Consider the following 26,963-nt stretch of genomic DNA (forward strand, 5'->3'; position numbering starts at 1 on the left):
TCGGAGTTAGGAGAAAGTTATTATTAACTATATACATATCATTGATCTATAGTCTATTTTCTAATTAATTACATTATTTATTAGTAGTTAAAATCATTATATATATGTATGTATATATATATATATATATATATATATATATACATACATACATACATACACAAATTCATTCAATATTTTTTTTAAAGGAGAAAAAAGAGTAGCTATGGATTCTCAATCAGTAAAGAATACTCATATTACTCATGCTTTATTTTTTTTGTTATTGTAGTAAAAAATCACGGCAAGTGACCACTTCTGGTACAAAGTCCTGAACCTCGAGAGATTTCACTACGCTGGGCGAACGATACAGGAAAGGAATAACGTTTATGCAAGTGACCAAACGTTATTGTAAATTATTATTGATACATTGGTTGGTTGCCTTCGTGCCCCCACTCAATTTGAAACGTCATACGATATGCCATCAGCATTTTCGCGTAGTTCTCCTAACGCTGAGCTCTCATTCGCTCCACGACAAATTTATCTTTTTCAATTGGTTATCTGTTGAAGTTATTTAATGCGATTTGTCGCCATTTGATTAAAATTTTTTTATAAATACATAAAATTCTCACGTGTTTTTCAGTGTACTCTCTTTTAACGAGCAGAGAATAAATCGTTATCGCTCGGAAGTATTTCACCATATTGATCGACAAGAGGCAAAATGTTTTTGGCGCGCTGCTCCGCCGTTTCGCGACAGCTTGCGAATCATGCCGGCAAGATCGGTGCGTGTCGCGGATCGAGCTACTGCAAAATCGACGAAAGTATCTTCGGGCTTAGCGATGAACAGAAAGAGGTTAGTGATCAGAACGCACTATTGCTCGATCACCGGTCGATGCTCTCTCGCACCAACTGCATCAAGTATGTACATACACGTAGCAGAGACCCTGATTCAGCTAGGGTAATTCAGCTAGGGTACACATTAGAGATTGAGGATCGTTGATTGAAAAAAAAAAACATTAGAATTTGACTAATCGGATAATCTTTATTTTAATCCGTTTTGTTGCGATTGATTGAATTCTGATCTTCAATTCGCATTCATACTTCAAATGCAGTGGAACCCAGAGTTATGTCATAAAGTCGTCCGTCACTGCGTAATCGTGACGACAGTGACCAACACAGTGACGGAGGCTCGGCAAAACAAGCTTATCAAAACAAATTTGTACAACGCATGTAGCGAATTTAATTGAACGTATTAATGCGTGTTAATGCGCACTAATGCACATTAAAACCGTCAAAACAATATAAAAATACGTAATATATTATTTTTACACTTATTGGGTGCTTTCCAGTTACGACACAAGTCAACATTGTGTAACACAGTGTCCATTATTGTAAGAGAGAAAATTTTAGTTGTCTTACACTAATGGACATTGTTACACAGTGTCAACTTGTGTCGTAGTTGGAAAGCACCCATTATTAGGTTAGATTACTGTATGTATGTACATATGTACAGTCGTGAGCTAAAAGGTTGCAACACATTTTCTTCGATGGTTTTTGGAATGTAGACTTGTTCATCGAACGGCGAACATAATTGGGTCTTACCTATGGATCCAACCAATTACGTTTGCCGATCGATAAGCAAGTCTACATTCCAAAAACCATCGAAGAAAATGTGTTGCAACCTTTTTAGCTCACGACTGTATGTACATACAGCGGCTTTAGGCTGTGTTCGCGTAGCATGCTATTAGCGCTATCGTGTCGTTTTATCCTTATTCTACGTCTAATGATCGATAAAGATAGAATGACGGAATAGCGCCGATAGCGCGCTTTCCGAACGCAACCTAAATGTGCACATGCGCACTAAGGTAATTCAATTGAATTCGCTGATTACACTGGATAGCAATTAACGTTTGTAAGAATTAAGAAAGAAAACAAGTTAATTGATTATTGTGTCTCCTCTACAAGATATTATTAAAAGAAATAATCTTATAAGACTTTATTTACACGACTATTAATATTTAGATGACTTATAATAATATATTAATAACCTTTTAATATATCCAAGGCTGGATAGATAATTAATCATTTTTTAAACTAAATGTAATTACAGCTAATGTTAACTTATTAAATTAATTTAGTTATGTTAAAAACCTTGAATAAAAAAAGTAATTCAATTAAAAGTTGCATTAATTGTAAGATTAAATTAAGTTTAATTAAGTTAAATTTGAAAAGCATTATTTATACTAAATTAAGATGTCATAATTTTTTAAAATTATTATTTTATATAGCAAAATTATAATATACGTTATTAAGTAAATTTAATATTTTATTTGTAAATTAAGTAATTAATTTTGAAACTTATATATATTAAACGTTTTAGAATGTCATAATTTTAAAAATTAAATTACTCTGAGTAACAAGATAATCACAATTTAAATCATCAAATAAATTTAATATTTTATTTTTACGTTTATAATTTCTAATTTAATACAATGAATGTTTTTCAAAAAACCTTGATAAAAAAACCGATAGAGAACGATAGAGTCTAGGATAAGAAACCTGATTCAAAACAATAGAATTCTATTGTTTCTTAACCCGGACTCTATCGTTTTCTATCGGTTTTTTTATCAGGGAACTTTTAATTTAACTTAATTAGTTAACTTAATTTTAACGTAACTTTTAACTAGATAGTTTTTTGTTCATGCATGTAACTTTCAACGTAATTAAATTAATTTTATAAGCCATTAACTTTAACTTACACACACATAATTTAATTTAAAAAATATATTAACTTATCCTATCCTGAATATATTCAACTTTTAATATTTGTTCCTCTTGTGAACTCTTGTACATTATTTCATCTTTTTCTTTTTTATTTAAAAATTAAAAATTATTTAAATTATCTTGTGCAATATATTAACAAATGTCGTTCTTTATACAGCTTCGTTCGCTCGTTTTCAATTTTGCACAAAAGGAGCTAGCACCTAAGGCCGCTGAGATTGACAAGAAAAATACTTTCAATGAGTTAAGGGTAAGTGCTCATATGAACATGGACAGACGATATTAGTATAGGAAAAAATTTAAGTAAATCGCAAGCTGTAACGAGTTAAATTTTAAATTCTTATGTACCTAACATCTTGATTGACAATTCTATTAAAAAAGAAATACGATCGCAGACGTTTTGGAGGGAGTTGGGTAAACTGGGCTTATTGGGTCCGACGGTGAAATCAGAGTATGGTGGCACGGGCGGCACATATCTCGATCATATAGTTATCATGGAGGAATTAAGCAGAGCATCGGCTGCCATTGGGCTCAGCTACGGTGCACATTCGAATCTTTGCGTCAATCAAATCCACCGAAATGGCACGGAGAAACAGAAGCACAAATATTTGCCTAAGGTAACGCTTCCTTAATATTATATTTTTATACTCTAAAAAAAATATTTCACTGAATAAATATCTTGATGAAATTTCGAATAAACTATAATTTTAATTGTAAAATTAAATTGTGTATGTACAATTATATAATATAAATTATATTACCAATAAACTTACGTTACTCGCGCAAATATAATATAAATAAATTATATAATAAACTTATTATATAAAAAATTTATAGCTGTGTAGTGGCGAACACATCGGTGCGCTGGCGATGTCGGAGCCCGGCTCTGGATCCGACGTCGTCTCCATGAAGCTGCGGGCCGAGAAGAAGGGCGATCACTATGTGTTAAATGGCAACAAGTTCTGGATTACCAACGGTCCGGACGCCGACGTGATAGTCGTCTATGCGAGAACGGATCCGAAAACGGATAAGCCGCAACACGGTATTACTGCCTTCATCGTTGAGCGTGGTACAGAAGGCTTCAGTACAGCGCAGAAACTAGATAAGCTTGGAATGCGTGGCTCCAACACGGGCGAACTGATTTTCGAGGACTGTAAAGTGCCAGGTAAATCCGGTGAAAAAAACATCGAAAAATTTTACTGTTAAGATAAACAATTGTAAAAACATTTTATAAAGTCTATTAAAATAAAAATTGATCATTATCCTTTCATCTTTGTAGTTTAAGGAAATTCTTAACGTTTGTTACAGTTGCTAATATTTTGGGAGAAGTTAACAAAGGCATTTATGTGCTCTTTAGTGGACTGGATTTGGAACGGTTGGTATTAGCCGGTGGACCTATGGGGTAAGTTTTTGGATACAGTGACTGGTTAATATGAAATTTGACTTAGTGATCAGTTATTCATTTTTCTCTCTGTATCTTACGTGTTAAATGGGGCTTTATAGAAGCTATCGAACGCATCTTTTATGATCAATAAAATCAAAATGATATTGAATATTCGTCATATAAATGGTATATTATAGTAGATGTATGTATACAAAGTTTTACATTTTGGCGTATATATAGTGTGATCGCTTTATGAATTTTAGTATTAAAAATTTATTTTTATCTAACTAGCGATAATAAATAATTTAAAATAAATATTTAGGCTTTATTTCTAAATAAATGCCTATATTTGTGCATGCATGATTTGAATGTAAATTCTAGAATTTTGCAAGCTTGTTGTGACGTTGCCTTTGAATATGCTCATACAAGACAACAATTCGGTCAATATCTTGCGCAATTCCAATTGCTACAGGTAAGAATTACTCTATTTATTAAAAAATTTTGCAACCTTCAATTGATGTTAATTAACTCTAATCATGTTTCAGGGAAAGATAGCGGACATGTACACGGCTCTGAGCTCGAGCAGGAGTTACTTATATTCTGTCGCGAGGGCCTGCGACTCCGGTCACCTAAATCGCAAAGATTGTGCCGCGGTGCTTCTTTATTGCGCCGAGAGCGCAATGAAAGCATCGTCAGACGCCATACAAATACTTGGTAAATTATTCATTGGAAGAAAATTATGACATCTTAATTTAATATAAATTACTTGGAAATTACTTACTGGAAAAAATGTAAAGAATGTAAAATCGAAAACTAGAGAAATTTTTAAATATTTAGCGACACGTTTAATGAGGCTAACAGTCGCGCTTCTTTTAACCCCTTGACAGGTGGCAACGGATACATCAACGATTATGTGACGGGGAGATTGCTGCGAGACGCGAAGCTTTACGAGATCGGCGGAGGCACCAATGAAATACGACGTATAGTCATCAGCCGAGCGATCACAGACGAATATTTATAAAACGGCGAGTTTTTTGCCTCGATCTATGATCATCTTTGCGACAGGCAAATTTGTGGATTTGATTCAAAATGGTAACTGGCAGTTAAGAAGATAATTTTATTTTATCTCATTTGTAAATTGATCTGCATTTTGATAGTTGATGAATTTTTCGCGCAATTATTTGTGACACTCATGTCATTTATGTGTTAATGTTTATAATGAAGTACTTTTCGGATCTCTCTAAAATAGATGTTCCTATGTTTATTTATCTGTCAATTTTATCTTATTTTTTGTTGAAAATCGTTATTGTTGTACAAAAGCAGATAAAATATTTTATACGAGAAAAGGGACTTGTCTTCATTGGTTTTCACGAACTTGCGGATGTGCTAAACTAATTCTCCGATAATCTTGTTTTTTTGTTTTTTTTTTGTTTTTGAGTTTACCCGCAATACGTGGCCAACCGATGATTCACTATCGTCGACCGCCAATGTTGAGCATATCACATATTGGCGATTTGCATTAATGATCGTATAAATTAAGGTAAAGTGAGTCACTAGAGCGATTGACTAACCTTTCGCGCTATAGGTTGCTAATTTAAGTCGTACAAACGTCGTACTCATTCTCTTTCTCCCTCTCTCTCATTATTTCACTCTTCCTTTCTCCCGTCTCTGGTTCTCTAGTCTTCGTTAATTACAGTGCAGCCAAACTAATTGCATCGAATCGGCCCCGCATAGGGGAGAAGTTTCTCGCCGCCCGTGAACGTCGCACGGCGGAAGAAGCGTGTCTCATCCGGGGAAAGCAACGCGCGATCGGTCAGGTTTTCACGAATACAAGGATGGCTCTCAAGTTCTCCATAGCCCACTTTTACGAGACCTATGTAAGTACGAAGGGTACGCGACCCGGAAGAAGTCTCTTCGACCTTCCTCCCGATTTATAGTTCGATCATCTGTCTGCCGGAACAATCTTCATCGACTTCCGATGGCTTTCTCAATGAGATCTGGAAGATTCCTCGATGGAATTGTTTTTTCTTTTGTGGAAATGTTTAGGCTTATTAGTAGAAGCTATATTGAAATGATTTATTAGCTTATCTCGCGATTAAATAAGTCGGGGATAATAATTTGAAAAATATTTGATAAGTATAGCGATTTCGAATTTTGAAAATATGAATAGGTATCCAAATATATTTTTCTATGAATTACAAGTAGAAAAAGAAGTGGTTAACTTGACTAAATTTTTCAACTTGATTAAATTTCTTCAGTTCAAGCATTTATGTATTTAACTTAAAACTTCAGTTTAAGCATTTATATATTTAACTCAAAATTTAGTTGAGCTAACAATTTTTTTCTCAGCATAATTTTGTTTTTATTTGACATCAGAACAATAAATGAATACGCTCTTCTGAAATAAACTCGATATACAAAACTTGCGAATGAAGAAATTGTTATTGGGATATTCGTTGAAAACATCTCGTAGCTTCCTCTATAGTGAATCCTGGATCATATACAAGTCTGTTCCATTTACAATGGATTACTTATGAAACACATATCGAAATGTGTTTTCCAATGTGAACTGCATCAATAAAGTTGTGTTGTGCATGAATTATTACGAAAATTATTTCCATGCTTTCAATCTGCCCACCTCTACATCCTTTTCTGATATTCATCGTTTATCGTACTGTATATATAAAATCCTATTGCTTTACACGTGATTTTACATTTTAAATAACTTCTGTAAATTATTGTGATAAATAATGTTGCGTTGCAGAATTAAAACTTTAATCCTATTTCTATATCTTCTATATAATTCTATATTTTCTATATCTAATTCTGTATCTTCTTAATATCTAAAATTTCTTTTAGAAAAATATCCAGAGCAGTATTGCGGGCAAACTAAAAAAATAGATTATCGGAGAATCAGTTTAGCACATCCGCGAGTTCGTGGGAACCAATGAAGATAATGTTTCTTTTCTCGTATAAAATTTCTTTTAAAAAAATATGTATTAAAAACTCCAATGGTTTGAAGACTCGTGCATCTTTCAAATTTTTAACTTGTTATAATTTTGCCGCTTGTCACGCTTTTATTAGATTGAGTTGATCTGTTGAATTAACCGGAAATAATTGTTTGAAGTGCTTCGGAGAGCAATCGGAAAAAAATTATGACAATTCTAAATTTTAAAAAGTAATGTGTGTTGCAAAAGTCTGGTCAAAAACATTTTTTTTTTTTAATCGCGCATTCTCAGTTGCTGTGTGATGATTATAGTTATCTAAGATTATTTTTTTTTCTCTGAAAATCGACGAGTCTGTTTAAAATTTGCGTATAAATTCCAAAACCAATAACACATAAATCTTTTATTTGCTTTTAATATCTGCATCTTCAAAAATTCCTCTTGCGCTATTCTTTGCGAATAGTCGCGGTTCTCTCTCCCTCAAGGCGAGAGACTGCAATGTAAGCATTTATGCGTGCAGGCACGCACGCATAAAATGCTTTACGCATAGTAAATGCCAGGGAAACGAGTGCGGGGCGGACCATCGAAACAATACGTTGGCGCGATACGCCAACTCGAAATGGGGCCAGAATAGTGAAGAAAGAAACAGAGAGACTAGCGGTGGTCTTCGTTAGAATTGGGCAACGAGGCTCTCTCTTTCTCTACCTCTCTCTCCCTCTCGTTTTCGACTCAGGGCTCTGTCAAAGTCGGCATATAGTCGGCAAGCTGCTACAGCTGCAGCTGCTATCTCAGTAGTAAAGCAGAGAGCGACCACGATCCGGGAGACCCATCGCTCGCGCCTGGTCGCGCGAGGTCTTTGCTTCTTCTGAGAGAATAGATTCTTTTTTCCCTTTGGAAACCATTCTCTCTCTCTCTTTCTCTCTCTCTCTCTCTCTCTCTCTCTCTCTCCCTCCCCCGTCGTTTTGCCCACGTAGTGCGATTGATTTAGGTGCTTGTGTCGTGATTCGTTGTGGTGTTGTTATTGGTGGTGGTGTTGACTGAATCGAGTCTGGAGCATGACGAGGAGGCACACGTTGATCGTGAAACTCAAGAGATCGAGCACCGGCAGACCATGGGGCATAAGGATCGCCGGAGGCGCCGATTTGGGCACGCCGATCGTCGTCACCCGCGTGAGTCCGCTTCTTCTTCTTTCTCTCGTCTTGATTCCCGCCCGATTTCTTCACGTCTTTAGTTAACCTTTGATAATTAAATCATCAATTAAAATTTTTGCTGCGAGGTTCAAATTAGGCTCCAATGTTGACTCCAGATATGTTCTAAATCTCTGTGATCTTTAAAAAAAGGATTGATGACACGACAATGAAAATATGATTAGTTTAAAGCTGCACAATAAAAAAAAAATTATACATTTTTTAATATCTAAATAGAATCAAAGAAGTTCAATTTCAAGTTAATCAATTAGCTATTGATAATATTCCAGGAATTATAAATTATACGTTAAACATTGCAATTTTATGTGTTTATGGTTTACTTGTCACATGTATTAAAAATATACCTTTAAAAAATAGATTTGAGCTTTATACCTTTTAACGTGTGAAAATTCAAATAACAAAAGATAAAATCTTTTGGTCATAGAAAATTCTTGCCTTTTATTTGCATCTTTAAGAATCCCACCCACTTTTAATGATATAAATCTTAGATTCGTGTTTTTAAGCGCTACAATGTTAAGCCGCGAGTTCTCGAACGTCCCGAGAGGAAAGTGACAAGTCCCTTTCCTTACGGCATTTGGCAACTAGTCGTGTTCCATATTCGAGCAAACATTTTATCCGGGCGGAATAAGTCGTTTCTTTCATTAAGGTTTTGTTACGGTGTCCACTTACTTGGCGTCGATACGATTTCGCGCTGGCGAACGTTGCGGCGGAACAATAGAGGTAAACGTAACGTAATCCCTGTGAACATTTAAAATGGAATAGGCTGCCAAGGAATTTTCAAATCGACGATTCGATCTAGCGCCTGTTGACATTGATACACGATACGGCACGTTGCATTGCTCAGACTCGCGCCGACCTTTAAGAAAGTGTTCCAATAAATTAATTAGCTACGTCAGTAACTGATGATATTGCATCAGCTTGTTGGAACATTATTTTTTACGGGGAACCACGATCCAATGAGCCGAAGTGTCTTCTCACTCTAAACGCGTGAACATCGAAGAGAATTTAGAATTCGAAATGTTGAAAAAAATTTTCTTAGCTCTTTATAATATTATCTTACTCTATTTTTATTTTCTTCAAGGAATAAATTAATAAATAATTCTAATACTCAATTACAATCTATATGTGTTTGCCCCGTAATATCCCGTACTTAATTTATGTTATTCTAACTCTATAAGCACTACAATATTCCTAAAATATTATTTTAATATTATATATATATATAGGAATATTGTATTAATGTTATATGTCTGTTTTATGTAATTATTTCAATATCTGTGAAATATTATGAAAATGTTCTATGAATATTAGTGTTATAATAAATTAATATGAATTATTATGCACAAACTTTATAATTATTACATTTAAAAATTATAATATTCCCGATAATTTGAAATATTGAATTAAATAATGTTATTTACTTCTTATATAATATTCACATAATATTCATATATTTATATTATCAAAAGTGAACATATAATCACTTTTTATTAATATTAAATAATATTAAATAATATTGTAGCGCTTATAGGAAAGTGATACTCTTAGTTTTTCTTTTATACATCTTTATTAGCATCTTTTCTGATCTACTTTAATTTTTCTGGGTTGTTGAGGGCACATCCACCAAATTGTAATTGTGAAAAATAAATTTAAAAGTTTGAAATGATGACTGACAGTCTCTTGAGAATAATATAATTATTTTGATATAATTTTAAAGATTAGTACAATTGTCGGGTTGATATTCTGATTGCAGTCGGAGAACGAGGCGCTCCAGAGGGGTGACATGATCAAGAAGATAGACGATTACGACGCGCGCGACGTGAGGCATGTAGACGCACAGAATCTCCTCCAAAACTCCGAAACCATAAAGCTAGTCATCGAAAGGTCTGAGCCGTCGAGAGCATCATCACGTACAAGCATCGACACTAGCATCACCGCGTCACCATCACCACCCACGATTTTCAGGCCGATCGTTGGCAACGGGGCTGCGGCCACTAGTCTGTCAGAATGCAATACTATCTCTATATATTGCTACCACGTGTTTTTTTAATTCGCAATGCCGTCGCGACAATGACACCACGCTGCCGCCGCCGCAATATCGCAGCACGTCGCTGATTAATCAGTTTCTCTGTTCGCACAAAAGCACGACTGACATTTCTGGCCGCTGCATTGGAGCCTTTACCACTTACTTTTGCACCCCGGCGATCGCCTTTAACCGATAACGGGCTCTTCTTCGGGACGTGCGAATCGGAATTTAAAATGCTGATTTTTTTCGAGTTAAAATTAAGAATATTGCTTTGGCACAATTAATTCTGTACAATTAATATATTCCGCGTTAATATTTATTTTGCTCAGAGGCTTTGATACTTTTTCTCCTTCGCGGAATCACAGCATGTTTTTAATGTATTAAAGGCGATCGTCGAGAAATCGCCACGAAGCTGCTTATGTTTCACCGCTGTTGCGACACGAAGCTGCGCACGAACTGTCGTATTTTAATGTCTCTTGTAATTCCTTTACGTAGGTACAAGCAACCAAAGGAACATCCGCAACAATTACCGAAGAGTCCAGTACCACCACCTTCGGTCGAGGAGTATAGGTCAACGCCAACGCCGGAATACACTGTTCGCAGCGCGATCCTTTTGCCGCACGAACATCTCGACGAGATTCGCGAGGAAAGGGTTCACCTGTCGCAGGTATTTCAAACTACGTGCTTTTTATCAAACGTTATTTTTATAGAAATAAAGATTTTCTAGAAATAAAATTTAAATAAACCGAGTAATTAGAAGTAATTAAATTATGCTAGAAATAAGAGAAATAAATTACGTCGAAATTCTTACTTTGATTTTATGAAGAATTGCTTTATGGAGTGAAATAAAAATAAATCTTCTTAAATAAATCTTTTTCCAAGTCGACTATAAAAGCGTTTTTCTTTTGAAAAGAATCTTGATTGTGTTAAAAGCAGAATTGGGTAATAATGAGTTAAAAAGTTAAAAATTATACAATAAAGTTAAAAAGTTAATAACTTAATTTAATTAATGTTAAATAATTTAATTTTTAACTTTAAGTTATTTTTTAAACGCATTTAAACGCATTTAAACGCTTTTTTCTAAGGTAAAAATTTATCTTTGTTAAAGGAAAACCTATAAAAGAAAAAATACATTTTCACATAAAAAAACAATATTTCTTTGTTATTTTATATAAGCTTACATAAATTTACAAATAAAATATTTGATGATCCATATTATGAATTATATAATTGTTTTGAAAAATCTAACTTACAAATTTCTAATTTAATAAGAATAATATTTTTCAAAATTAACTTGTAATTTAACTCAATTTAACGTAATTTAATTTATCTTAATGTAATTTTTAACTGGTTATTCTTTTGTTTGTGTAACTTTTAACGTAGCTAAATTAATTTTATACGTTATTTAACTTTATACTTAATTTAACTTAATTTATTTTAAAAAATAGCCTAACTTACCCAAGCCTGATTGAAAGTCAATCTGTCTTGCTCAAGTACAGCTGGATTTGTTTAGATCCGGCGGCGAATTCGATACACATCAACGATACGCCTTAGGAAACAATTCCGAGGAATTGCGGGAACGGAAGTGCATTTAGTCTGCGCTTAAGGTTTTAGAAACAAGCTAGAAAATCGAATTTCCGAGCACGTGTCGACACAAATACAAATTTACTGGAGAGTTCGTTGATCCGCGCGAAGGAACAGTCGACTTTGTTTCATCGTAAATCAATGCCCGACATCGGTATTTGTTTCTTTCTCGAATTGAAATGGTCTGCATTGGTAGAACGGCGTTGAAAAATATCTCTTGCGCAAATTGTTCTTAATGTGATCGAAATGTTTCCTACATGGGAAAATAACACAAGACTGAAAGATATTTCAGAACGTTCAGGCATAAGTATACTTAGGGAAGAAAAACTCTCTATTTATGATTTAAAATTTAAATTAAAACTCGTTAATTAAATTTATTAGTTAATGATAAATGAGAAAAGAAAGAATCGCGCGCTCTTACGCAAGATTATTGATATCAGCAGACACCAGGGTTCGGCGGAACGTAATTGACAGCTTCGTACGAAATTATGCAAGCGAAAGCTAAAAGTAGATACAAAGTACAGAGCTAAGACCGTTTCGTCGTAAATCCCTGCCTATCGCTAGCGCCATAAACGTCTTCCATATTTATTTTGCAAAGGTTCTCGGGGATTTTTTCTCGTAGCGAGCTGTCGAAAGCATCCTAAAAAAATCATCTAAATTGACAGGATTGTTCTTACATCTGAGAACGCTTTTCTTTGTTTTCTTTTAAGTAATGATTTGAAAAGCAAGAGCTTAGCTTTACTGAACTCATTAAAGGAAGAGAAGGAAACTCATACAGTAGAGCATATAGAAAAAGCATTGCAAAATATTGCTGCAATGTTTCAGCAACATTGAAGCAATGGTAAAATGTTCGCTTCAGAAATATCGGTACTATTTCGGTAATATTTGTAGCAACATGTATAATATTGTCTTAATATTGCTGCAATATTGCTAACACATTGTAGCAATTGTTTGCAAATTTTCGCTATTCTGTACTGTACGGGAAGGATTGTAATACGAGCCAAATGTTCGATCCGCTCATATTACGGAGCAAGTTCTGGAAAAGTAGATTAAAGTACATCGTAAAGGAAGTATATTGGACCCGCGATTGCCGTTGCGAGAAACGGCCTCAGAAACTTTGGTTTCTCAAGTCCGTATGATCGTGGCGTCTGGCAAGCTCGAGCTCGTTCCGAAATACCCTTCTGCACTTTGAAATTCAATAACTCATTGCCGGATCACGCTACGGGTACGAATGACGCTGGTGTGACAGGACATTTGTCGCGTTTAATCCCGTACCTCCCACTCGTTTCGAAATGGCTTGTTTAAGCTGACGAAATTCTGGCCGTTAGTCGTTATTGCGGTAATCGATAACGGAATCGGGTAACGTACCAATTTTGGGAGAGCAAGAAGTCTCGCGAAAACGACAGTTGCAATTAAAGTTTATGTAAGTTTACGTAAACGCCCGATTAATTCGACTTATAGAAGTAGAAAACCACGCGACTTTTTTTTTTTTTTTTTTTTTTTTATGACAAACTTTGCGATTTTAACGACAACGGGGCAATGATTTGCGATATCGCGATTTTACATCCAGATGTCTCCCGTCGTTTAACGGAGCGTTTAATCGGTTTTGCGAGAACGATACCGACGAAGAGAGGAAAGAGAGAGAAGCGCGTCATCGCGTTTATTACAGCGGCACCGCGTATATCGCGTGCATCAAGGTGCACCGTGCACCGCCGCGACTAAGCGCGAAACGAAGGCACGGAGGTGCCTTTATTCGTGGGAAGTGTGAATATATTTTTGTTGGCCCGCCACGATGCCGGAAAGTCCGTCGCTACCAGTAGAGCCGGTTGCCACACGCTATAAATATCGCTTTTGCATCGAAACCACCTCTGCCTGCCCCGATCCGATACATCCCGCGGATCCAGGACGTCGTCGTTCACGCTTTCACCTTCCACATTCCCCGCACATTGACGAATTCTTTTTTTTTGCAGCCTTAAGTGATAAAACGTATAAGGAAGCAGACCTCTCTCTGATGTAGTAAAAAAAATATTTTAATTGAAAATGATTTACTCCTTACTTAATGTTTGGAAATTAAGATTAATCATTTATTTCTAATTTCAAGAAGTTTAATACTATTTTTTTTTTAGGCAAAAGAATGTTTGCGAATTTAATTTCTTTTTGCGGTTTCTAGTGATAGAACGTATGAAAAATCAGACCTCTCTCTGATTAAATTTATTAAAAAATATTTAAATAGCAAATGATTCTAATTCTTTTTTAAATGATATAAATTATAATTAACATTTTATTTATAAATTTAAAAGATTAATGTTTTTTTATATATCGTTAATGGTATATTTGATTGCAAAACAGAATGTTACCGAATTAAATTTCTTTTTGCAGCTTCTAGTGATAGAAGCGTATGAAGAATCGGACCTCTCTCTGACGCATTAAAAAATATTTAAATTGAAAATGATTTACTCTAATTTTTGGAAAGTAGAATCAATGTTTTACTTGCAAATTAAAAAAGTTTAATAATGATTCTTTTAAAGATATTGTTTGATTATGAAAAGAAATGTTTACGGATTTAATTCCTTTTTGTGCTTTCCAGTGATAAATTGTATGAAAAAGTAAACCTCTGTTCGACACGTTAAAAAGTATTTAAATTAAAAACAATGCTCTGTCTTTTTAAAATGACATAAACTAGGATATCTTCTGAGGATATTTAAAAGTTCGAAAAGATCAAATTTTTTTTTTGGAAAATATCGTAATAATATTATACATTTTTGATTGCAAAAAAGAATTTGCAATACCTAAAACATTTTGTGTGGCATTTAATGAATAGATAACGGAAATGAAAGATTTATTATACAATCGAAATTTACATTCTCAGGTAACTATCTTGTTAATCTCGTCGCGGAATTTCGTTGCCAAAAAAAACACCTCCGATTATTCCGAGGCAATAATCAGCTCGTAAGAAATTTTAGAAGCTAAGAACACAAATAAAAATATTGATTACAAATAGTGTCATTTAAAAGCAACATCTATTTCAATAGATTGTATATCTAACAGAAGAAAATTAAAAAAGTTGGCTCGAACATGAGAATTATCAATTGGCGTTAATTGAAGGATAGTCAGCAAAAATATACTTTTGACCCAAAGAATATGACACGTGTCTTAATTTATAAATGTATCTTTTTGACTCTTCAATCAAAACGATCTGTAATCCGATTACAACCTGCCGCGTCTGAGATTAACGAAGAATATTCGACTGATGTTTTTTCGGTGTCGGGAGCATTTACGTGGAGGGCGAGCGAGTTTCGAGAGAGGTCCCCGGAGAGAGAGAAAGAGAGAGGAGAGCCGCGTGGAAAAGGCCAGAGTTAGTGCCGCCCGCGCTCGCGTCGAGCCAGTAGTGCTTAAGAGCGAATAATCCCGCGAGAGTCGCGAACGAGGGACGACACGACGCAAGAGCGAGGACGATTGCGGGAGCCGCGAAAGGGTTGCCGCGCGAGAAAGGGGTGACATAAGGTCGGAGGGAAGCTCTCTCCGCGGGACGCCTCTCGAGTGACGGAGACGAGAAAATGCCCGCTTACACGACCGTCTATCGCTACAACATCGAGCACCATCCGAAGGAGGAAGAGGCGGCCGTTTATTGGGTACGAAAGAAGAAATTTCATCAGTTTTTTAGATGCGTTAGAAGATGTTCCTCGTTGGGGAAGGGTAAAAACGCGAGGCTGCTTCCTCCCTTGCCCTTGAACGTGCAATTTTCTCGCGGCCAAAATGTGCTCGCGAATTTCGCGCGCGAGTGACATTGTAGCAAAAGCATCGTGGTGACACTCGAAAAAAAAAACGTTAAACGCTTCAAAAAGTTTCTTATTTATTTATTTTTTTATTATATTTTCCCAGAAATTTTTCCCGAATATTTGTGGACCGGAGATAATGCAAGTCACGCTGCATTTTAGGGTACCTGAATACTTTTGACGTCACGCTTGTTCTCTTTTAGTGAAGATATTTCTCAAAATTTTTTAAATTAACATTTAATCGCTCTATCTAATTAATTAAATGATTTATATTATTAAATAGTATTTTATATTATAGGAGGAGCTACATTATATTACATTATTTCTTCAATTTATTTATAGTCGATTACATTGAATAAGATTTAATAAATATAAATTAGAAATATATTTACATAATTATATGATACATAAATTAATTAATTTATTATTTAATAATTACGTTATCTTTGACGTTAGGTGATTTTATAAATTTCTTCTCATTCAAACGCTGAGTTACACTTGAACGATAGAACGATCTCGCTCCGTTTTACAAAATCCGTTGTTTTGTGATTGGCATTTACGCGTGGGTTCACGACAAGATATAACAACGATAAAGCTTAAATTTAACAACGTCGCTGGGTCACCCTAAAAATATCAAATAACGCAAGTTTAGCTCCATCGACGCGTTTCGTATCGATATCGAATAACAACGAACAATAGAATCGCCAGATGATCTAGATCCGCGCATTGTTCAACCTTGACACGGTGCACAAACGTGGACGCATTCGCAGAACGATTCCGCTATTCGAAGAGGAATTTGATCAATTTCATCTATCTCGCCCCGCAAAAATTGCGAAGAGGTTGCACCGGTATCGGGGTCGATCGCGGCCGCCGAGATGAAAGGCGGACAGTCGCGCGCGGGGGTGAACGTAACGTGCGTTAATAACGCGCTATGCAATAAAACGCACGTCAGGCATCGCCATCGCGGATGCCGTTCATCGGTATCGCGTTCTATTTTCGTGAACGAGATCTGGGTTACTCACGAACACGCGAGAGAACACGCGTCATACAAAGATTCGACACACCCACGGCCCAAGTTTTCCGAACCCATTTTTTCTGCGAAAAAATTGGAAATTTTTTTTTTCAAGAGCGATGTTTCAAGTGCGACAATTAATTAACAACTGATCAGTGTGCCTCAGAATTAGAGACGATTTTTTAATTTTTAAAATTCTGTTACCTGAATAATATTCTGGTGAAAATGTACCATATATTGATCTTTTGGACACACTTTCGAAGTAAGAAGCGATAATTGTAAAACATTCTGTATCATGATGGAAAGTCTATCATCTATTTCTAATGTTTATTATTTTTTGTTAGACCATAGCTTCAATTAAACGTTTGAAAAAAATCTTTGCAAAAAATTCAAAAATGTGTAAATACTCCAAAAAATAGCATATCTATATTGAATGTGTTTAATTACTATTTCAATTAATTAATTAATTTTAGTTTGATAGTACTTTTTTTTCAATTTGAAAACAACTTTAACGTCAACAAAATTTGCATTAGAAATGGAGCGAATCGGAAGTTTCTCGTTATGGAACTAATTCAATTATCATCTTAATTATAATGTTGTCTTGCAGAGTGCATTAATGAAGTCGAGACATCTGTGCGTTAGCGTTCCTCTTGCCAACTTGCCTCTTGCTCCAATCGGTTTCCAAAGAGTTCAAGTTTCACCTCTACGCCAAGCAATAAACACTCCGTGAAACAGCTGTTTTGCTCCGTCTGAATTTAGTTTGAGAGACCTTTTACAAAACGACGCACGAGCGTGTGCGCTCTCTCGCGCAAATCTTCTAAAAAAAGAAAAAGATTATAGATGCGCGAATAAAAATTTCGTTGAAGGCGGCGAGATTAATTGAATCAATCAATCGTACTCGATTTTTTAATAATCATTACTTTACCGCTTTTGACAGACAAAATCTCTCCTCCCTCCCCTCCAAATATTAAACATATAAATATAAAAAAGCTTTATTAAATTTTTTTTTTTTCAAGAAAATAAATTAAAATTAATTTTAATAAAATTAATAAAATTAAAATAAAATTTAAAAAAGTACACTTTCTAATTTAACAAAAAGTTAAGTAATACAATTTTTCACATTTAATCGATTGACGATTTCAAATCTTTAACATTAGAAAAAAAAATGCAAAACAAAGTTTTTCTGTAATGTTATTAGAATCGATTTTGTTGAAATTTATATTAAACATTTCTATTCGTTTCGGAATACATCGAGACATGCGTCGTCCGAAATGGAACGGAAGTGGAAGGACCCTTAGGCTTCGGACCCTTGGCCTTGCGTCCGACCTATTCCTTCCGTCTCAATTGTCATGCGACCTTGCCGACGTTTCAAGAGACGCGTTTTCCGTCCATGAACGAAGCGGAACGCTTCCTGATGAAAAAGTCACGGGCGGAAAGAAGCGGACGAGGGGCGTCAAGGAGGACAGGCGGTTTTTGTGGCTCGGGGTGCGCGTTATTTTTGCCGGCCGGGGGCCTTCGTCTATTTCGAGAGTCACTCGTAGCTCACCCTCCAACATAATGGGACATTTCTGACCCATTTATAATGGAATCATCGTAATCGCGCGCGATTTCACGCTGCGCCGCGAGTGAGAGACGCGAAACTCGCGCGCGAACTTGCCGCGACCGCGACCGCGATTCTAAAATTGTGAAACGTCGCAGCGTGCACACTGCAGCCAATGCCCGGTGAACAATGAGTGCATAACTCGATTTCTTAGGGTGGGTGGACGGGATCAAACTTTACGAATTTATATCTTTATATATATATTTCAATATAATTTATTATTTAATCTATTATTAAGCCATATTTGTTAATTTTTTTTATCTTCAATTATCCAATTGCTATAAATTGATCATTGTAATATGATAATCATATTTTTTATAATTATAGATGTATAAGAAATATATATAGATATAATTATGTTTCTTTATCTTCGAGAAAAAGCTTGATTCAAAAAGATATAAAAATAGAAAAGTAAGGAAAATTTTAATACTAGACTGAGATGAGTAATATCAATGTGTCTTATATTTTTTTCATTGTTCCTCGAGCTGAAGCTAATAATTTCAAGACTAATAAAAACGTTGTGGATGAATCGCACGTAAATCTCGAGCTACTCTTTCAAAGCGATTACCTCGACGTGACTTTACGTAGTAGAGATGAAATGAGAAATTGCTTTCCGCGAGAAAATATCACGGAAAGCTGTTGTTTACGGCTCTCCAAAGGTCGCGTTAATCATGGCCTGGCGTCTCCAAATTTTCTCTCCGGCGCGCGCGACTTCGCGAGAATATCCGCGACGGAATATTACGGGAACTCATCCGAGAGAAGTTTGTTTTCACGGATGTTTCGACAACTCGAACTGTAAACATAGAAGATCCGCGTGGCGAATCGACGATGTATGTATGTGCGATGCATCTGCGGATTCGTAATTTCGTAATATCGCGCAAAAGCGGTGGCACATGACGGAACGACCCGTAACGGAACTTGGCAAACCAAATTTGTTCGTAATGCCACTCGGATGACAGCCGTTTTATGTAATTTTCTCATTGTGAGCCAGCTGAGCGGAATTTTTGCCTCTTTGCAGACGATCGGTCATAATGTCGGACGATGTCACTTCCGGTTCGCAGCTAGAAATATATTTATTACAGGTTTATTTTTTGCCGCTGACTAAAAATTATTTATGCAGAAATGGAATAATGGTGAATTATAATTTATTCGTCGTTGATTTAAAATGATGAAAAATTTGGAAATAAGAGAAGTATTTGCGAAGGTCTTATTATTTGCAGGGGTCGCTAAGATAATTTTGATACTTATTTAAAATAAAAAAAAATATGTAAAATAAATTCTAGAAACTTATTTAAAATGTAAATTAAGAAATACGTCATAAGAAGTTATTTAAAATAATAAATACTAGTTTATTTTATTTTAAATATGTATTTTAAATATGTATTTTAAATAACATTATTTTAAATAATACGACTGACTTGTTTACAGCATTGGTTTTTGTTTTTTAATTTTCAATAAAATAAGCCAAATCCAATTAATCAGTTAAAACTTATTTAAAACATTTATATAGAATAAAATAATTTCTTTTTTTCTTTTATTTAAAATAGGAAATAAGAAAATATGTCATAAGAAATTATTTAAAATAATAAAAACTAATTACTATTTTTTTGTACATATTTTAAATAATGTTATTTTAAATACAACCGACCCCTGCTTATTCGTCACGAATGTAATCAATGATGTTATCTGGTTGTTAATTATTCTGAAATATCTGTTACGTGCATTTTGAAATGATATAAAGTCGTGACGAGAGATAGTGTATCGTTCTGCTATGGCGCAGTACTTTTTTAACTCGCATTTCACCTCATTAACGTTACGAAATGAGATCACTGTCAAATTAGGCTGAGATATCATCATCATCATCGATTTATTCTTGTCGTTGCTCGGAATTATGGCGCCGTAAGAAGCGTCAGGAATTAATGAGCCACCTTTCGATCGCCATGGCCTCCATTGCGGTTTATTTTAGATCTCGTTAGTTAATTGGCACCGCTTCGACAGGATATTGTTTCATCTGCCCTATTAACTGCCATAATTCGCATAGTTACTGTCATATATTAAATATTATTAATGTATGTAAACTTACGCGATAGTAAGATATGAAGTCAATAACATTCAATATATTGTACAATAAAAAAATTGTAAAATTAATAATATTAAAAAAAGAAATAGCTACAATTGCCGAGCTACAATTGTGATCGTGTCTTTCAGCCTTACCGTACGACTCCTCTGGTCTTGCCGGGTGCTAAGGTCAAGAAGGATGCCCCTCTCGGCGAATGCTACCTGCGACATCATCCGAATCCGATGATCAGGGCGGCGCCTCATCATTACGAGCCGGCTCACCCTGAAGTCGCTATGAAGCAAAAGGTAAACCGACGTTTTATTATAGGATCGTTCGTAAACATTCGACTTCGTCGGCGGCGCATCCGTCAAATAAGTCCTTCCATCTTTCTCGAGACGCGCCTGTCGAGTCATCGTTTAAACTGTATCTCATTTGCACGTCGTCTGAGCAGGTGGCGGAAACGGTACTTCAGCGTGTCGTGGGACCGAATGATGTTCCAAAGGTTTGGATCACTTCCGTTGTTTACTTTCGTAAGCCGCTTCCGCTTCGAGAAACGACGCTTACGCTTTCTGGACGACTGATATATCCGCAAGAAACTTGAGTTTCGTTTGACGAGATATCTTCCGCTATCCACGACTTTTCGCTAATAACTAATAATGAATAATCGTGATTACACGATGTTAACGCGATTATTACAGGATGCCCTGGACTCGCTCGTCTGTAACTCGTTAATCCCGAAATAATACCGATACGCATCGATTACATTGTGAATCGATACAGCTTGCATTAATTCCCGTTTATGATCAAATCACCAAAGTTAACTCAATTGAATTATTTTAATAATTAAATCCAATTTAATTTACACTATGTGATATAAATGAAATTTAACTCGATTACCAAAGCGATTCTTATTTCGAGTAACATTTATTCACCAGCAAACGTCCTGCTTTGATTCTTGATTGCTACTAATGTGCTTCGAAAATTCTAAGGGCACAAAATGTAACGGAACAGTGACGATTACAAAGTGAACACAATTACATTGTGAATTGTGACTGCTATTTCGTAACGACGGTGCTCTGTTGAATAAGCATCGTGAGTCAGGTCCGCTTGTATGCTAATACCGCGAATTTCCGACATAACGGAGATTTGGCATTAGTCAAATGTTTGTCTCGTCCACAGTGCCAACACACTAGAGTTATGTTTATTTTTTACGGTGCTATATTGTTATAACGTATTACGTGGTCGTAAGTGACACGACTCGAGGACAGATTTGCAACAATAATACGCAATATCTTTAGCGAACATTCGCATTAATAATGCGTTATTATTACGGATTTCGCTTATACTCTGCACCAAAAAATTTCAAGATATTCACGTGCTGGTTCCAGCACCATTTTTTAATTTTTTGTGTCTTTTAAATAAAAATTAAAAGAGGAAATTGATCATAAAATAATGATTTTTTTTTCTTCTCTGCGCTTCTGCTTACAAAACTGTCATTTTTGTTTTCAAGCCACGAGAGTTTTTTCCCCCGAGTTTTGTGCGAATATAACGGTAAAATTCTATGTATTGTACCGATAGTAAACCTTGAAATTCTGTCTTTCTAGATTGTCCACAAGCAATTCAACTCGCCGATCGGACTTTACTCGGATCAAAACATCGCAGACACTATCAAATGCCAAGCGTCCGCCGTACCGTAAGTAGTCAATCATTATTCATGCTATTGTCCACTAAGTTCTCTTTTAACTGGCATTTAACCACACTTGAACCGATTTAAGCACATACATTTATATAACGAATCGCTAATGTGCCGTGATGCTTGCAGCAATCACAGGTTAATATAATTAATATTAAAATTGGCTTTAGCGCTAAACGCCGCTCACACTTTCATAAATCGCTGTCATGTAATAAAAAGTCGTGTGCAAGAACGAGTCTAATTTGTCACGTTAATCGAAGTTTAACATGTTAATTTGCACGGTTGATAATCGCAGTGGAAGACGAGCGAATTCGAAGACATCGGCACAAATTTATTCTAAAGAAAATAAAATGAATTTTTATTAATCTCTATTAATCCACTTATTTTGTACAGGCGCTTTTAATCGAATATTTACGAAGCGCGATTGGTGATTTCTGCAAAAATAATTTTTCCTGAGATTATTTTTTTAGAAAATAACGGGACGCGAACGAGACAAAAAATTGTCCTTTTTTTGGAAGGTGACGTTTCCACGAAGGCTGTAAAGGCTGTAATCGGGAAAAGAAATTATCGATTGGAGAGATAAATCGAGTTTACTTACCTCGAAGCGGGCGCACGATCGTCGATCGTAAAATGAGAAGGAACATCGGCTCCTTTTCTCTTTTTTCCTATACGGCTCTCTCGGATCCTCCTGATGATTGATTACTTACGTACCGGTTTGTTTGTTTTCCAGCATTTTCATAGACTTTTCCTTCCTGAAACAGAAACAGGAAATACAGGAGCAAGCGAGAATCTTGAAAGAGCAGGCGAAGGCCGCCTCCTCGAAGAACGTGTGGCCGCAATTCAATAGACCAAATTAAAAATTGTCGAGAGACGTTCGAGACGTTTTCCGATGCTTCTCGCACGTCGGATCTACGACGGCAGAGTTTCCCGGTTTTCACGTGGACCACGTTGGGCACGTTCTCTGTTGGGCAATAAATTATGCAATATATTCGTCTATCGGGATTGTTAGATAGCCTGTTAAAGAAATTTGTTATGTAGCCTAATGAAAAGATTTATGATGAATTTGAAAATTATTGAGAATATATTTTTATTATTATTGAAAAATAATTATCGCAAATCGAAATATTTTTTGGGAATTCATTAAATTTACAATTTGATAATTTGCCATCACAACTTTGAAACATTAAATTATTTATTTTTAAATCTTTTCTGATTATCATCAATATTTTAATGGTTTTAAACTGTGAGCAATTAATTAATTTAAACGAGTCTAACACAGCGAACGTGGCCACTGAGTTTACGAATCCCTCGAAATGATTGTGCGGTTGTTATTTCGGGTTAATTTGCCGTTCATATTACACAGTAGAAGTCGTAGACACGAATTATTTGATGAAATTTGTAAATAAATTTCATAGTGCCTCCGCGAGTCCGTGCAAAAGTGCTTTTCCTTTAGCAGTAAATTCTTGCATGTAACAAAGTAGTGAATAATCAATAATAATGAATACAGTAGTTGGGAATATGTGAGAATATTTACTAACTTCGTCGTTTCTTTAACGAGTGTTCGTATGCTTGTATCGTAGATACCGTGCACGAATAATTCGAGACGACTTTCGAAAATTGCGCTGTTGAAAGTCTATACTTTTTGCCACATCTTTTGGAACGTCTGACGTCGCAAAGGATTCAATAATGAGAATGACAATAATCTGAAAATTATATTTTTTATAAGAATATTAATTAATAATAAGAATATAAGTAAAAATGTATGAAAAATGTTATATATGTATATCTTAGGCATATATCTAGGACAGTTTTCGGACTCCTTTTTTCTTTCTTATCGCAATTAACGTATGATTTAGTTTATTTATCCTTTTTTGTATATCGATGAGAAGAATCATCGTGGATCTAAACAGAATTTTAATGTAGAGAAAAAAATTATAAATTAAAGACCTTGGAAAATGTTTTGGAAAGCTGCGAGCTTTTTCTCACGATTTCACGATCCTAACAAGGGATCATTTTTAAATCTACTCTTTTTCGAATATTTTTGTCTCCGCTGGTGAAAGGCGCAATTTTCGAACTGTCCGACGAAAGCGTTCTTCTTGATCGGGCATGCACGCAGGGTTTGCACGATGAGGAATGACCGCTCTTTCTCGATTGAACTCGGCTGAAGGACGCGTCTGAAAGTCGCTCTCGAACAAATTAGAGTAAACATAAGTAAATGTGCAAGCGCAATTGGCAAATTGTAACCCCGGCCGCTGCTAACCGATCTGGATAGAAAACACAAAAAATAAAACAGAAAAGAAAAGAGAAAGATAAAAGTCGCACATGAGAGAAAGAACGAAAGGCGAAATTAAAAGTCGTCCCCTGTGTACACATGCGGTACGTGCAGCCTGAAGAAAGCGATCAAGTACGACCCCAGCAAGAGCGAGGCGTACAAGGCCCTGCAGGAGGAGGAATACGGGGATCATGTGCAGGAAGTCAGGCAGCCGGCTCGCACCGGTGTCTTCAGTCCGCAAAAATCGAACAGGGTATATATTTCCTTATTTGCAATTCCAATCTGAAAATTTACATATATTATGAAAAATTCTAAGAAAACATTTGTAGACTCTTTTTAAAGTTTTTGAAACGTTTAAATTCGTATGAAACTTTTAAAAGAAAATTTTACCAGGAAAGAGACTGCGTTCAATGATACGATTGTTTGTTGCACAGGTGTACCAAGCTCCGCCGAAGAGTCCCGCAGCATACGTAAGTATCCAAATTTTTCTCAATCAGATTCACGATCGATCTTTTGAGAAGCGCATAATAAAAAAAAATTTTGCCGGGTTGAGACCACGCGTCTGGGGAATGCATCTCTCGCTCGCATGTCGCCGCATGAATTTTGCGCAAGAACTTCAGAGCTGTCGTCGCTGCATAAATTATCACATTTTCGAAGCGAACTTCAGAACTCCGTATCTCGCGCGAAATCGTTCGGCCACGTCGCGCATCTCGCAAAGAAGCGTTAAATCTCTCTCTCTCTCTCTCTCTCTCTCGTCGAAAGAAAAAAATTTCAACGAGGAAAAATAAATACTTGAAAAAAATTTCTTTCGCCGAGCTTGAGGCAGCTCGAGAATCGATTTTCACGTTGCTCACGTTTATTATTATCGTGTCACTGTATTGTTCGCCATTTGTTTAACTGGAAGATTTATCGATCACTGGCCCGGCGCCGCGTACTCTTATAAGTTTACACAGTCGGACGATAAAACGGCACCGAATTATATAAGCGACTTGGCACGAGGCGCTACTTCTCTCACTCGTACTTCTTTCTTTTTCGTCTACCGTTGCACCGTGCCAAAGCGTCTCTCAGTAATAATCGGCCGCCGCGTTTCATCGTCGAAATATCGCGCGCGGAGAGGATCGGACACTTCCCTAAAATGTGCAAAAAGATCTCAAGCAGAATAAAAGGTTGTCCGCCAATCTAATGTTCGGCATCTGTTTCGTTAAGGGTGGATCATATAGACGTCCCTTCCCCCTTCCTTTCGTTAAGGATTTTACCAGCGACTATTAAAATTTTCGCAGGAATCCGTACGTGCGTTTTCTGATACTTTCGCAAAATGCTCGCCTGCTTCAGCATAGAGGAATTAATTTATTAGGGCAGATGCACTCTCCCCCGTGTGTTACACTACCGGTTGTATTTTACGCAGCGTTGGGAAAAATAATTTCAATGAAAAATAGTAATAGAGATATTTATATAAAAGGTATAACTATGAAAACTAATATTTAAAATAAGTACTCATTTTTCTAACTTCCAAATAACTAGGTAATTAATGACAAGTAAATATTTTGAAATATGCTGTTTTTTTAAATTTATTATATTTATATTATTTTATATTACTATTTTCTATTTTGTACTTTTAAGAAATAGAAAATAGAGGAATCTTATTTATCCATGATATATTAAAATTAACATAATATTTCAAACAAATGTAAATGTCAAATACTTTTTTGTATTTTTATATGTGCTACATAAAATATTTATTTTAAATAGCATTAAAAAAAAATACATCCCTTAAATAAATATTTTTATTGAATGCAATTTCAATTTTTTCCCAGCACTGATTTTACGTAACGTTAAGTCGCTACGAATACATGCATGTCGCTTCGTGAGATACAAATTGACGTCTTATTTGTGGCACGAATTAAAACGTAGCTCATTTGTGGAGCGCCTTTGCAATCTGGAAACGCGGAGAGCGGCTGCGAGTAATTTAATTTTCAGATAAACGTGCTCGACGACGAAGGCGAGAAGATCCACCAGAGCAATAGCTTCAAGAGGATCATGTACAGTGTGCTGGGGCAGACCGACTATTAAAGCCGAACTGACGCTATAAATACATTACATCGTTTATTTATGTTAAATACATCTATATATTTTATTTATTGTACTACGCAAAATAAAACGAATGTCGAGCGTGTCGAGCTTATTAGGTGATCAAATTACGTTTTTTTTCAAAAAAGCGTGCTCTTCACGCGAGTGCACCAGCAAGAGTCTAGGAGCGCGAACTGACGAACTGTACTCGACATTCATTGCTTGCCCGATGAAACGCAGTGCCGTGTATCTCTTAAGCGTAGTAATAATAGTTACTTTAATATACGCGCCGTTAGTACGTGGCTTGCAACATTGCGTATTCTGTTCAAGATTAATACTTTCCGCTGGCCTGCACTAAGAGATAGCTTATTTCCCCCTTCTCTCCGTATCTCGATGTATCTATTTTTTGACGATCTATTTACACACTATACTTTTAACATTACGCACAATGAAAAATTAATTTTCACAAAACTACGTCGAGTTCTTCTTATTCTCCTTCCCTCTTGGATTCTTCGTTTAATGCACGGAATCAATTATTTTTGCCACGAGATTCAAGTATTTATAATTAAAGTTAAATCAT

At 35.7% G+C, this 26,963-nt stretch overlaps 2 protein-coding genes and 1 long non-coding RNA gene across 20 annotated transcripts; 2 read left to right on the forward strand and 1 right to left on the reverse strand.

Annotated features, from left to right (window-relative positions):
* LOC105202729 (isovaleryl-CoA dehydrogenase, mitochondrial) lies at positions 1-6,741 on the forward strand. 6 transcript variants are annotated; one of them, XR_005575961.1, is made up of 11 exons: positions 1-16; positions 269-367; positions 620-829; positions 2,918-3,007; positions 3,153-3,374; positions 3,595-3,922; positions 4,066-4,159; positions 4,523-4,613; positions 4,687-4,855; positions 5,029-5,233; positions 5,838-6,741. XR_005575961.1 is itself a non-coding variant. In XM_039455704.1 (8 exons), the coding sequence occupies exons 1-8, from the start codon at positions 698-700 to the stop codon at positions 5,160-5,162; spliced, it is 1,260 nt and encodes a 419-aa protein (XP_039311638.1). In that variant the 5' UTR covers positions 460-697; the 3' UTR covers positions 5,163-5,487. The 6 variants fall into 6 exon arrangements, 1 of the variants encoding a protein (XP_039311638.1); XR_005575962.1 differs by lacking the exon at positions 1-16 and having other exon boundaries at positions 269-409; XR_005575960.1 differs by lacking the exons at positions 1-16; positions 269-367 and adding an exon at positions 5,580-5,681 and having other exon boundaries at positions 459-829.
* On the forward strand, positions 5,107-26,857 carry LOC105202657 (PDZ and LIM domain protein 3). 13 transcript variants are annotated; one of them, XM_011171245.3, is made up of 10 exons: positions 7,829-7,938; positions 8,075-8,255; positions 10,048-10,295; positions 10,816-10,987; positions 20,501-20,656; positions 20,803-20,853; positions 21,956-22,044; positions 24,431-24,569; positions 24,751-24,786; positions 26,294-26,857. In XM_011171245.3, the coding sequence occupies exons 2-10, from the start codon at positions 8,142-8,144 to the stop codon at positions 26,384-26,386; spliced, it is 1,098 nt and encodes a 365-aa protein (XP_011169547.2). In that variant the 5' UTR covers positions 7,829-7,938; positions 8,075-8,141; the 3' UTR covers positions 26,387-26,857. The 13 variants fall into 13 exon arrangements, with proteins under 13 accessions (XP_011169551.2, XP_039311640.1, XP_011169559.2 ...); XM_011171246.3 differs by adding an exon at positions 25,523-25,602 and having other exon boundaries at positions 7,849-8,255; positions 26,294-26,536; XM_011171249.3 differs by lacking the exons at positions 7,829-7,938; positions 8,075-8,255 and adding an exon at positions 5,107-5,233.
* On the reverse strand, positions 18,476-20,501 carry LOC120359150. The gene is made up of 2 exons (XR_005575966.1): positions 20,096-20,501; positions 18,476-19,353 (listed from the first exon to the last, which is right to left on the reverse strand). It is a non-coding gene; the product is annotated as an uncharacterized LOC120359150 (long non-coding RNA).
* Positions 26,858-26,963: the final 106 nt, after the last annotated feature.

The sequence above is a fragment of the Solenopsis invicta genome, chromosome 12 (assembly GCF_016802725.1).
Source record: "Solenopsis invicta isolate M01_SB chromosome 12, UNIL_Sinv_3.0, whole genome shotgun sequence".
Lineage (NCBI taxonomy): Eukaryota > Metazoa > Arthropoda > Insecta > Hymenoptera > Formicidae > Solenopsis > Solenopsis invicta.

Excerpts from the sequence above, each read along its gene's own strand:
- LOC105202657 (XM_011171245.3), top strand. The coding sequence starts at position 8,142 with ATGACGAGGAGGCACACGTTGATCGTGAAACTCAAGAGATCGAGCACC. Across the intron at positions 10,988-20,500 it reads AAAGGGTTCACCTGTCGCAG|CCTTACCGTACGACTCCTCT; the intron begins GTATTTCAAACT and ends CGTGTCTTTCAG. Across the intron at positions 24,570-24,750 it reads GTCCGCAAAAATCGAACAGG|GTGTACCAAGCTCCGCCGAA; the intron begins GTATATATTTCC and ends TTTGTTGCACAG.
- LOC105202729 (XM_039455704.1), top strand. The coding sequence starts at position 698 with ATGTTTTTGGCGCGCTGCTCCGCCGTTTCGCGACAGCTTGCGAATCAT. Across the intron at positions 4,160-4,522 it reads TTAGCCGGTGGACCTATGGG|AATTTTGCAAGCTTGTTGTG; the intron begins GTAAGTTTTTGG and ends TGTAAATTCTAG. Across the intron at positions 4,614-4,686 it reads CGCAATTCCAATTGCTACAG|GGAAAGATAGCGGACATGTA; the intron begins GTAAGAATTACT and ends ATCATGTTTCAG.